Consider the following 13,006-nt stretch of genomic DNA (forward strand, 5'->3'; position numbering starts at 1 on the left):
GGAGTCTCTGTCATCAGGGGCAGGAGTCTCTGTCTTAGGGGGAGGAGTTTCTATCATCAGGGGGAGGAGTCTCTGTCTTAGGGGGAGGAGTCTCTATCATCAGGAGCTAATTCTGCTACGTAAAGCAGGAAGCTCTGTCTCTTCTGTAGTTACCTGCGTCTCTTCTTTCTTTACTTTATTTATTATTATCATTACAACCAGGGCTCTATATTTACTTTTTTCATCACCAGCCAATGTGGCCAGTAAATTTCTCAAGTTACCAGCCAATCAGAATATCCACTAGCCACATATTTTTCCCTGCAAAAAAGACGAGATGAGACCCACTCATTTCAATATATTGACTAAAGCTTAAATTAAAGGCTTAAATAAAAGCTTAAATTCATTTTACAGTCAAATTGGGAATGTATATCCAATTAAAAGAATGACAATCATTAAACTTATGTACATACAAAACTTATTTTAACATTTCATTACTCCTCAACCCTCACATACTATTCAGGGTCACATTTTGTGTACGTCAAAAAATTACTTTAAAACTGATTTATATTCATGTCAACCCTGAATCTACAAAAATGGAAATATTGAACAACTTTCTAACCATGTTTTAGTGCTGCGGATAATGCACAAAATTAAACACAATGTGCAGAGACTAATTATGAGGGGGATACTGTGAGATGCTTAAACATCGTCCGAGCTCTCTGAACTGTCTTCGGATCCGTCTAAATCAGTTCCATTTTCCCCTTTTCACACAAAGTGGGGCCGGCGTGTGCGCAAACTGTCACCATGCCGGATTCCAATTTTTTCAAAATATCATCCTCCTCCTCCCCTCCTTTGGCAGGCATATCTTTTCTCTTCACGGCCGGCTGTCCCAACCATCGCCACATTTTCTTAGTGTTTGCGTCTGTATTTGTACCAATAACACGCTGGCAAATAATGCTCGACCCCGGCTCAATGCATTCATTCACCATGATGGAGCAGAGTCGCCTAAATAAAGACAGAAGTGTCCCAAATACAAAAATCAAATGCTGAATGACAGACACCCCATTTGTGCATGTTAAGCTAACTGCTTGTTAATACGATCAGTGTTTTATTACTTTGCATGTCTTCCAAAAGAGAAAATAATCAGACGCAGGGTAGCAAAACATGATGGGCGTGAAAACGAAACTCAGAAAATCAGCTCGGCGCATGGGCAAAGTAGCAATTCTCGACAAGCAGGAGAAATCGACTGAACACCGGCGTCTATCGTATTTCCAAACCAAGAGGGACCCGCTCCCCTAGTGCGGCAGCCTCGGCGGATGCGTTCCCATAGAAACTGCGCTCGCGCGTCCCGCGCATAGACTGCCCATAATCATTTCGCCTCCCGCGAAATAGATGGTAAAGTTCCTCACTTATCATCGGCCAAGCCGGCTAGTGAGTTTTTTTTTAATACAAGCCAAAAATAACTTTCACCCGCATTTGGCTGGTGTTCATTTTGAGCCCCGATTACAACTCATCAGTGCTGAGAAGAATATTATTATCACCCGTCTTTTGGCCTCTCGCAGAGACACAAAACGACATGGGATAATCCATTCAAAAGCACCCAACCAGCCCCAAACTCAGAGAAACTCTGTTAACAACTCTGTTGTTTTATTCTCCAAAGATGGACTTTTTCAAGGGAAAACTCCTGCTTTAGTAACTTTTCATTCGCCTGCTTTTTCTTTCCTTGCAAAGTAGTCATATTTCTACAACAAAGGCTGATATTTGGCTTTATTTTACCAAACTTACCTGCCGCTCAAATTACAATCAGTCTAATTAAGATCCAAGCTAAACTATGCCACCTGCTTACAGTGTGGAAACACAACTCAGAAATGCACATTTCACAAACCAAAGATGGGATGAAACTGAAACCTTAAGTATGAAAACGGATCACTTTGGCTTTCTTTATGCTCGCTCCTGTTTAGCAGCCACGTGTGGATGGGACGTGCCGTACTTTAAACGCTACACAAGCTCAGCTCGTGGCATCACTCACCCACAGGAACTACAGCTCAAAGCTGTTTTCAGTCATTTTGCTCATATTCTTCACTGGAGCTTTTATTTTCACACACACACTTGGCTTCTATTCATTCGGACGTGCTGCAGCGTGGAGATAAAACTATTTCCGGTGCAAATAAAAGCACAATTCAGGCAAATTCACTTCAGTTTTATTTTGACACCATATTTATAAATCACAACAAACATCACCTTAGGAGGCTTCTAAAGGTAAAGTCCTGAATTACAGCACTGATGGCAAAGCCCAGACATCCACTTATAGTTCAGGGTATCAAGCACACATTTCAGAAATATGCTTTCATGTTGACAAAGTAACCGCCATCAGAGCAGAACAGACTCCGGGACTGATCGTTCCATCCAAACGCACAGTCTCTGCCTCCTCCTCTCCTGCTGATTCCTCTGTAACTCACTGATATATTAACTCCTCCTCTCCACTCCACCTCCCAGTGACAGCGGCCAGTCAGAACATTTCCACACAGCAGCTGAGGACACCAGCCATGAAACCTGTCTGGATGATCAGGATATGACTGAACCTCCTCCACATGTGTCACCTTCCTGTTGCTGTCAGACAGTTTCAGGACTCTGTCCACTGTGTTTGTGTCGATTGTGAGTCTGCAGGAATCTGATGGAGAGAACAAACACAGTCCAGCTGCAGTTATTGATCCATCATCTGTTCACTTTGATCAATGAGTGATGTGACAGTGTGGCGATGGCTGGATGTCATGAATCAGATGAAGAACACACTCACACTTCCTCAGCCCTGGTGTCAGCCATCGTTCTCCAGCAGGCTCCACCCTGAAAGCAGGAGGGGGGTCAGAGCAGCATCAAAGATGAACATTACATGGCTCTCACACACACACTGTTCTACACTGAGAAAGGAACAGTCCAACATCTGGACACATCCACTGGAATGGAGCATCTCTAAAGTTTTGAGCTGTGGTTTTCATTCTTTGTTAATCCAGTCTCTCCTGGAGCAGAGATGACTGTGACAAAAGGCAAAAGGTTTATGTTGACTCTCGGTTAAAATGCATGATGAACAAACTCTGTAAGAGTAAATACTAGGGCTGGGTAACGATTAAAATATTTCATCTAATTTATTTATTTTAAATGTGCTGCCATATGAATGAAAGTGCCATAACATTTGATGCGCAAATCCATTTTTAACATCAGCATCTTTCTGTAGTTTTTATGTAGAAGCCTCGCTCCACTGTCTGTTTCCTTGAATGACTTGCTGCTATCAGTTGTGTGTTTTGCCTTTAAGTGATATTTTAGACTGGAACTACTACGCTGAGAAGACAATTCAACTTGGCAGTGTTTACAGATGACTTTGGTTCTGTCGACTCCGCCGTCTGGAAGAACTTTAAAATGAAAATGGCCGAGTAAAAGTTCCGTACCCTTCTCCATGTTTGGTGGATCCACCGATTACTTTCTTTTCCTGTTCCACAGCAGACAGCAGCAGACTTTTACAAAATAAAAGCCTGTGAGCAGCAGACTTTTACAGAATAAAAGCCTGTGAGCAACAGACTTTTACAAAATAAAAGCCTGTGAGCAACAGACTTTTACAAAATAAAAGCCTGTGAGCAGCAGACTTTTACAAAATAAAAGCCTGTGAGGCCGCCTCAACAATGGAGGCACGGAACATGGCCCATTCGGGCTCAATGTCCCCCACCTCCCACGGGACATGGTTGAAACTGTGCTGGAGGTGGGAGTTGAAACTCCTCCTGACAGGGGAGACATTCCCAACAGACCCTCACCATACGTTTGGGCCTGCCAGGTCTGACCGGCTTCCTCCCCCACCAGTGGAGCCAACTCACCATCAGGTGGTGATCAGTTGACAGCTCCGCCCCTCTCTTCACCCGAGTGTTCAGGACAGACGGCCGCAAGTCCGACGATACAACCACAAGGTCGATCATCGAGCTGCGGCCCAGGGTGTCCTGGTGCCAAGTGCACATATGGACACCCTTATGCCTGAACATGGTGTTCGTTATGGACAGTCCGTGACGAGCACAGAAGTCCAATAACAAAACACCCCTCTGATTCAGATCGGGGGGGCCGTTCCTCCCAATCACGCCCTTCCAGGTCTCACTGTCATTGCCCACGTGAGCATTGAAGTCCCCCAGCAGGACGAGGGAGTCTCCTGCAGGAGCACTCTCCAGTGCCTCCAGGTGGTCTTTTAATAAAGACCACCTTTTAATAAAGAGTTAACGCGATAATAACGAGTTAAATACTAAATAAATCAATTGTACTGTTACTAAATTTGGCAATTAAAATGCCAACAATTCATCAATGTCTAAATGCAAACCAAGAATTTTATGAGATCACATTTTTTCAGAGTTAATCAAGCACTTTCCATTCTTTTTTTACATTGTCAAATGCCAGCACATCCCCCGTTTTATACAGCAGCTGCATAATATCGGCACAAAAAAGACCTCCGTGCAAAGCTAGCACTTTGGTAATGCCACAGAGCAAAGAGAGGTGGCTCAGTGCAGCATCACTGTGTGCTTACAAAGAGAAGGCTGGATCTGTGGGATTAGCTGTGTGATAACGGTTTCATTGGTTAAAGCGGTGCGCCACACTGAAAAAAGATTACAGCAGAGAAACAAACAAAGTAAATGCTTCCAGCTCTTCCTCCTCTATCAGACAAACCTGAGAGTTTCCAGTTTGCAGTTTGGATCTTCCAGCCGATCAGTGAGCAGCTTCACTCCTGAGTCTCCTGGATGGTTGTAGCTCAGGTCCAGCTCTCTCAGATGGGATTTGGGGTTGGAGGTCACAGCTTCAGCCAGAGAAGCACAGCCTTCCTCTGTGATCAGACAGCCTGACAGGCTGTAAAAAAATAAATCTGGTGTGAAACCACTTCTGGTCTCTAATATGTCATATCCCCATGATAAAAGTTGAGAAAAATCAAGAAAAAATAGATTGTAAAATATTCTCAGAGGAATTGTAAACTGCTTAGTAAATTAGCTTAAAGGCTAAAACGTTGGATCAATACTGACCTTAGAGTTTTCAGTTTACAACAAGGACTCTCGAGTCCTGTAGACAGAAGCGTCGCTCCTGAATCCTGCAGGTCATTGTTAGTGAGGTCCAGCTGAATCAGACTCGAGGACTTAGAACTCAGAACTGAGGACAGAGCTTCACAGCTTCTCTCTGAGAGCTTACAGTCATTCAGCCTGTAAAGGTAACAATCAAATAAGACACAATTTACAATAAAAATGTTGTTGACTCTCAACATGAGTATAAACTCACCAAACAATTCATTCTCAAAACCTCTCAAGTTCTTGGAGTAAATTCCTAGATGTCCACCTGAGGAATCCCCTGCTGCTTCAGCTGGAAGATATAATCCTTCTGAGTCTTAAGTCATCGGCAGAGCCTCCACCCACCTGACTGTGCCTGGTAGACCTCTAAAGCAAAGTGCCCAGAAGGCACCTTTGTCAGGTCAACTAGCATGTCTCTAATATGGAGAAGCAGCAGGGAAAGTAGAAACACTCTAGAATTTCTGAACCTCACACCCAATTTCAAGTAAGATCCGTCAACCTGCTGACAACAGTTATTTCAATCTATATAATTAGCAGTCTTGCTCTTGGTGTCAATACCCTTATTCAATAGCCAAGCGAATGTGCAAATGTAGAACCGGTGATTAATCAAAACCTTTGCTTTACGGCTCAGCTTTTTCTTCTCTCTTTGTACACCAACTCTCTTTGTACAGTTTCGAGGCTAAGAAAAACCTATGTTGTTCCATTACTTCTAAACGGGACCCTGAAATACTACAAATAGTCCACCTGAGAAAAATAAATCAATCAGTTCTCTCATCTTGGTAAGGCTGATTAGCATTCCGAGTATCAGTGGTGTTTCTGCTATGGTGCAAAAAAACATGATTTGCAAGAAGAGGTTATGTAACCACCTGATCTTAAAGCTGCAGTCTGCAACTCTTTTTCAAGCATAATGCCTGGAACTGTCCGGGGATTCTGAAAGTAGTACATTAAATACCCCAATACAAAAAAAAAAGAGTTCTCTAGGTCCCCTATATGTCCCGCTAGGTCCCTCCAAAGCCAGCAGGCTTGTTTACAAAATTGCAGACCGGACCGGTAAAAGGTAACCAATCAGGTTACGAGCTGGGCTCTGCTGCCTGTCAATCACCGATTGTGCACGCGCGATACAAGGTAGGCTCGTCCCCACGCTTATTTATCTGGACTATTGAACTTCATTACGGGCTAGTCTACTTACTGTGTCTTCCATGATCGCAAATGACAGGTGAGTTGATGAATGAGGAGTCGTGTACGAGCATCTGGCGTGCACGTAGACGTGCACGAGTTCTCATGTGTTTTGATGGGGCGGGACAGGAAGTTGAATAACTTTTTATTTTTCGGTTAAAAAATAAGCATTTCTTGCATTTTGCGACTACGGAGGTCACCGTTTTCAACTTCAAGCGTTCTGATAGATCATGTAAACTCTTAAAATGCCAAAAATTAGGACTTTACGTATGACAACAACAAATCCTGCAGACTGCAGCTTTAATGTCCGATGCTTCCCTTACCATGGCTATGCCAAAGAATTCTGCCAGTGAAAACCATGAACAGGAGCAGAAACAAAGTGCAGCACTGGTGAAGTTCAACACTAACACTGACTTAATGCTGACCATATAAACACAGCCCTCACTCTGAATCATAATACTTTTCCAGATTAGCATTAAAAATTAAATTTGGTTTGGATGACGCCTCTGAGGAAGCACCACCTTATGATGGTGGATCCCGAGAGCTGTTTTGTCAGGGGCGTGAGCCTTGTATAGTCTCCCTAGGCAAATTGGTTTTAGGGAGGAGCCAGACAAATAGCGAAAAATAAAGACCTTTTCAGAGAACCCCACCTTCTTAAAGTCCCTGGGTGGAGTCCTGGAGGTGGTACCAAATGGGGATTCCACTGTTTCTCTGGGAGACTTCAATACCAATATGGGCAGTGGTGAAATGAACTGGAGGGGTATGGTTCTTGATCTGAACCCGAGAGCTGTTTTGTTCTTGTACTTCTACACAAGTCATGGATTGGCCATAACAAACACCATGTTCAAGCATAAGGTGGTCCATAAGTGTTCTTACTACAAGGGCATCTTAGGTCAAATGTCAATTTCATAGTCGTATCATTAGACCTGCTGGTGTTTGTCTTAAACACAGGGGTGAAAATCTCACCTGATCACCATCTAATAGTGAGTTGGATCCGGTGGCAGGGAAGACTGCCTGGTAAACCCGAATAAGCAGTGAGGGTGAACTGGGAAAGTCTGGTGGAAGCCCCTGTCTGGAAGATCTTCAACTCACACCTTTAGGATTTTTTTTTAATTCTATTTATCTATTTTTTTTTACATGTACTGAGAGAGGACGCGCTGACGGGCAACAGTTGAGGGAAACCTTAAAGCTAAAGTAGGAGGCTTCTAGGGCACGGTCATCCCAGGGCTTACCTAAAACAGCTGACTGGTACGGAAAGGCCACAGCATCGGTGGCTACAGAAACTAAAACATGGGTGTGAGAGAAATTTGGCAAGGCCATGGAGAAGGATTTCCTTTAGGAATTTTTGGACCTCCGCTAGCAGCAGATGCTAGCAAACAATGCTTTCTCATCAACAGTGATGGATCAAGCCGGAGATGTACGCAGCGTAACTCGTAGTAATGCATGTGTACCATTAATTACTGCGTTTAAACATTTTGGATATATTAACCTCATTAAACAGTTGTACTGGGAGACCTCCATCTTTATCAGAAACATGCCGATAATGTAGCGTTAGCACACCGAGAGCGAGGAGGGGACCGGTGTTGTATTGGAAACACACCTTATCCACACAGGTGCAGGTTGATGAGTTACAGAACGGAACTGTTCAGCTAGAAAGCTTCAGCTAACAAAGTAATGTGGGAACAATAATGTTCATCTTTCAGAAAGTAACAGCAATAACTCCTTAGAAGTTGCTGTATGTCATCTTCATTAGCTAAGCTGTTAGCGTTAGCTGCTGCTAAAGGAGCAGCAATAACTCCTTAGAAGCTGGTGTACATCACCTTCATTAGCTAAGCTGTTAGCTTTAGCTGCTGCTAAAGAAGAAAATAACTCAATAAATAAACCAGGAGGAATTATTTCTCAGATGCTTCCATTTCCCTGCTCTTTCAACTCTGAGAGTTGGAACTGATCCCTCTTTGTCGCTCAGTTTCTTCAGTCCAGCGTTGAACTGGACCAAGTTGTTAAAACAGTGGAATTGTAGGGGCCATGTGTGGGTGTGGCTGTGGTGTGCACGCCTGGTTGGTGCTTTGGTGATGGGTGTGTCACTCTGGGTGTGTGTTCTGTGGTTACAAATAGTTGTACTTACCTGTGCGCAAGACCTGACTTGGAGGATGTAGTAGTGGGGTGAGCTCGGGGGTGAAATGTTTTGTTGACCGCAAACAGCTATTAAATATGCTTCATAGAGACCCAGTCCCTTCCCCTCTCCTTCATTCTGCTGCCCCTGATCTTCTTCCTTACCTGACCCACCTCATTAACACGTCTTTGACATCAGGCTCTTTTCCTTCTGCTTTCAAGACTGCCAGAGTCACACCTCTAAAGAAACCAGCTCATGACCCTTCAGAGATCAAGAATTACAGACCGGACGAATAACCGACATCCCTTCTACCCTTTCTGTCCAAAACTCTTACCTCCACCAGAACAACCTCTTGGATCCCTACCAGTCCGGGTTCAAGGTGGGCCCCTCACCTGAGACGGCCCTCCTAGCAGTAACTGAGTCACTCCAAACTGCTGGAGCTAACTCTCTCTCCTCTGTCCTGATTCTCCTGGACCTGTCTGCAGCATCTTAGATGCTCTTAGGACATCTCCTGTTTCGTTCCAGCTTCCTACGCACCTATTTGTTTCCTAAATTGTCTTTTTCCCATTTGTCTAGGTACCTAACTTACTGCACTTACTCTAGCACTTCTCAAGCTCTTAGCTGTTTGGTTTTGGAAGGAAATGCACTTGTGATTTCTTGTGTTCTTTTGCCTACCCATGTGGAACACATTTATTGTAAGTCGCTTTGGATAAAAGCGTCTGCAGAATGACCGTAATGTAATGTAATGTAAGTAACTCATATTACAAGTCTTCTATGTATGTTTTTTGGTTCCTTGCATACGCTGAATAATATTTGATGCATTATGCTACGTTATGACATGGAAAAAAAAGAAACAAGAGACCAAGAAGTTACATCTTAGTGCGCGCCATCAATTATCTCCCGTGTTTAGCCTACCATGACAGCTGAGTAAAATTGGTTTGGACGGTTAGCCGCAATAGGGATGATAAGTGGTTGTTGCACATACATACACCTCTTTTGTTAACTCTGCTGGAACGTTACCTGCAACCTTAGAGGGATTGCATCAAACCTGGTCTCTGGACCTTAAGAGTGGTGAGCCCTCATGGCCTTTGACATCACTATTTTGGGCACATAGGACGTAGGAAGTCCAAAATCTGATCCAGTAGCATTACCACCTCCACCTGCAGTCCTAGAGAATTTGCAACAGACTCATTTTCTGTATATTGTGGGTAGTGGACCTAAAACACCCTCGGAAATTCCTATGTAAGGCTGGGCCTGAGCAGACTCTGCAGTCAACCTAGCCAAAAGATGCTCTACCAATAGGACCAGTGGGTCCCTGTTTCTCTGTTCTGGATTTACTCATGACAATGCCCTTATCACCCGGGTCACTAGGGGGTCTAAGAGATAATGTTTCCGTGGATAACCCAAGCCTATTTCAAGTGGAAGACCCTGTCAGGAGCATTTAACCCCAGACAATAGAGCCATTAGGATAAATAGACCAAACCAATGCTTATGCCACATACCCTGTCCACCAGATCACAACCTAAAACAAACTGCATTTTAATTATGGGTCAAATATAAAAGGGGTTGAAATTTGTTATGTGATACAAAAGGATAAGCATCTATATGACGGTGGAGAGTTGTTAGTTTGGGCAATGATGTAATCTCACTTAGTTTGATGATGTGGTAGTTGACTTGAATTACAACAAGACTGAATGAAGATATAGAAATTCCCATTATACTATGTCAAAGCTTTGATGTTTTTTTCTATATAAAATAATGGCCGTTTTTGTCTTTTTATCATATTTAAGAAACTTAATTACTCTGACCTGAGAGTTTCCAGTGAACAAGAAGGACTCTTCAGTCCATCAGACAGCTGCTTCACTCCTGAATCCTTCAGGCTGTTGTGACTCAGGTCCAGTTCCTTCAGACTTGAAGCCTGGGAGCTGAGGGCTGAGGACAGAGCTGCACAGCTTCTCTCTGAGAGGTTACAGAAACTCAGACTGGAAGAAAAAGAAAATATACTAAACTACTACTTCCTGCTTTTTTTCTCTTGAAAAAATTATGAAGTCCTTATATAATAATGAAGAAATCCAACAATGTACTTACAGAGCTCTCTTTGATGCTTTGATAATAGGCAGCAGCCTCAGAAGAGCCTCCTCTGAAGGAGAGTATTTCTTCAGGTCAAACTCATCCAGATGTTGTCCTGATGACAGCAAGATGAAGACCAGAGCTGACCACTGAGCAGGAGACAGTTTATCTGTGGAGAGACTTCCTGAACTCAGGGCCTGTTGGATCTCCTCCACCAGAGAACGATCATTCAGTTCATTCAGACAGTGGAACAGATTGATGCTTCTCTCTGCAGACAGATTCTCGCTGATCTTCTCCTTGATGTAATCAACTGTTTCCTGATTGGTCTGGAAACTACATTCTGTCTGTCTTAACAGGCCACGTAGAAGCTTTTGATTGCCCTGCATTGAAAGACCCAGGAGGAAGCGGACGAACAGGTCCAGGTGTCCATCTGAAGTCTGTAATGCTTTGTCAACAGCACTCATGTAGACGTCAGTCTCTGCTGATTCATCTTCTTTTGTTTCAGAGAGCCAGGATGTTTTTTGTTCTCCCATCAGGTTGAGTCCAGAGTTGATGAAGGTCAGATGCACATGAAGAGCAGCCAGAAACTCCTGAACACTCAGATGGATGAAGCAGAACACCTTCTCCTGGTACAGCCCTCTCTCCTCTCTAAAGATCTGTGTGAACACTCCTGAGTACACTGAGGCTGCTGAGATATCGATGCCACACTCTGTCAGGTCTGATTCATAGAAGATCAGGTTTCCTTTCTGCAGCTGCTCAAAAGCCAGTTTTCCCAGAGACTCAATCATCTCCCTGCTCTCTGGACTCCAGTGTGGATCTGTCTCACTTCTTACATCGTACTTGAGCTTCTTCACTTTGGCCTGAACCACCAGGAAGTGGATGTACATCTCAGTCAGGGTGCTGGGCAGCTCTGCTCCCTCTCTGGTGTCCAACACATCCTCCAGAACTGTAGCAGTGATCCAGCAGAAGACCGGGATGTGGCACATGATGTGGAGGCTTCGGGATGTCTGGATGTGGGAGATGATCCTGCTGGCCTGCTCTGAATCTCTGAACCTCTTCCTGAAGTACTCCTCCTTCTGTGGGTCAGTGAACCCTCTGACCTCTGTCACCATGCCAACGCAGCCAGCAGGGATCTGATTGGCTGCTGCGGGTCGTGTGGTTATCCAGAGGCGAGCAGAGGGAAGCAGCTCCCCCCTGATGAGGTTTGTCAGCAGCACATCCACTGAGGTGGGCTCTGTAGCATCAGCCAGGGGCTCCTTGCTGTGGAAGTCCAGAGGAAGTCGACACTCATCCAGACCGTCAAAGATGAACACAACCTGGAACTGTTCAAAGCTGCAGATTCCTGCTGCTTTGGTCTCAGTAAAGAAGTGATGAACAAGTTCCACCAAGCTGAACTTTCTCTCTTTCAGCACATTCAGCTCTCTGAAAGTGAATGGAAACATGAAGTGGATGTCCTGGTTGGCTTTGCCTTCAGCCCAGTCCAGAGTGAACTTCTGTGTTAAGACTGTTTTCCCAATGCCAGCCACTCCCTTTGTCATCACTGTTCTGATTGGTTCATCTCTTCCAGGTGGGCCTTTAAAGATGTCTTCTTGTCTGATGGATGTTTCTGCTCTGCCTGCTTTCCTGGATGCTGCTTCAATCTGTCTGACCTCATGTTCATCATTGACCTCTCCGGTCCCTCCCTCTGTGATGTAGAGCTCTGTGTAGATCTGATTCAGAAGGGTTGGCTTTCCTGCTTTAGGAATCCCCTCAAACACACACTGGAACTTCTTCTTCAGGGCAGATTTAACTTTACGTCCACAAACTGTAAACTTGTAAAATTAGAGCATTCTCTAGGTAACACAGTAACATCTTTTAACATGTAATCAATTTTAACAACAATTTCAATATGAAATAATGCATACATTTTACTAAATAACATCATGAATTAAACGCTTGCCGACGATCTTGCTAGCAAACATTCTTGCTAGCAAACGATCTTGCTAGCAAACGATCTTGCTAGCAAACGATCTTGCTAGCAAACATTCTTGCTAGCAAACGATCTTGCTAGCAAACATTCTTGCTAGCAAACATTCTTGCTAGCAAACGAACTTTTTCTTTTTTTCCTCTCTTTGCTTTAAAAGATACAAAAATAAAGCAACATTTTTTTTTTTTTTTTAATACTTTATTTTTTAAATACGCTAGCAAACGATCTTGCTAGCCATTAGCTTCACATATCATTGATATCACTCACCGGAGTTTCCACAGTAAGCTACCATTATCCAGCCCCGTCAATGTCAGCGATATACACCATGCAGCACTCCCTCTCGCACACTTTATCCTCGATTCTTTTTTTCTTTAGAATTTCCTCTGTGCTTTGCATCTCACCGCTCACATGGCTGGGCTCTCTCCTTATGCTCGGTTTGTTTTTTCCTTCCTCGTGCTTGTCCCTCACACACAAGCGCCGCCAAGGATCAAAAATTCACTGGCGCAGCATTAATCTATGCGTGAGCCGTAGCTACACTTTCAGTGTGCGGGTCCCACCTTCACCCACAGCTCATCGCCCACTTCAGTCTGATGCCAAATCGCGTGCTGATAAATTTCAACC

The 13,006-nt window shown here is 44.0% G+C and overlaps 1 protein-coding gene across 1 annotated transcript in view; it reads right to left on the bottom strand.

Moving 5' to 3' along the window:
• Window positions 1-2,163: 2,163 nt before the first annotated feature.
• Window positions 2,164-13,006, bottom strand: part of LOC142391170 (uncharacterized) — a 49,844-nt gene continuing 39,001 nt past the window's right edge. Inside the window, exons 15-20 of the mRNA XM_075476947.1 lie at window positions 10,438-12,230; window positions 10,158-10,331; window positions 5,022-5,195; window positions 4,675-4,851; window positions 2,777-2,823; window positions 2,164-2,650 (exon numbers count right to left, since the gene is read on the bottom strand). Coding sequence (XP_075333062.1) covers window positions 2,313-2,650; window positions 2,777-2,823; window positions 4,675-4,851; window positions 5,022-5,195; window positions 10,158-10,331; window positions 10,438-12,230 — 2,703 coding nt within the window. The 3' untranslated portion in view covers window positions 2,164-2,312. The remainder of the gene's footprint in view (window positions 2,651-2,776; window positions 2,824-4,674; window positions 4,852-5,021; window positions 5,196-10,157; window positions 10,332-10,437; window positions 12,231-13,006) is intronic.

Source organism: Odontesthes bonariensis, chromosome 11 (assembly GCF_027942865.1).
Source record: "Odontesthes bonariensis isolate fOdoBon6 chromosome 11, fOdoBon6.hap1, whole genome shotgun sequence".
NCBI classification, from domain to species: Eukaryota; Metazoa; Chordata; class Actinopteri; order Atheriniformes; family Atherinopsidae; genus Odontesthes; species Odontesthes bonariensis.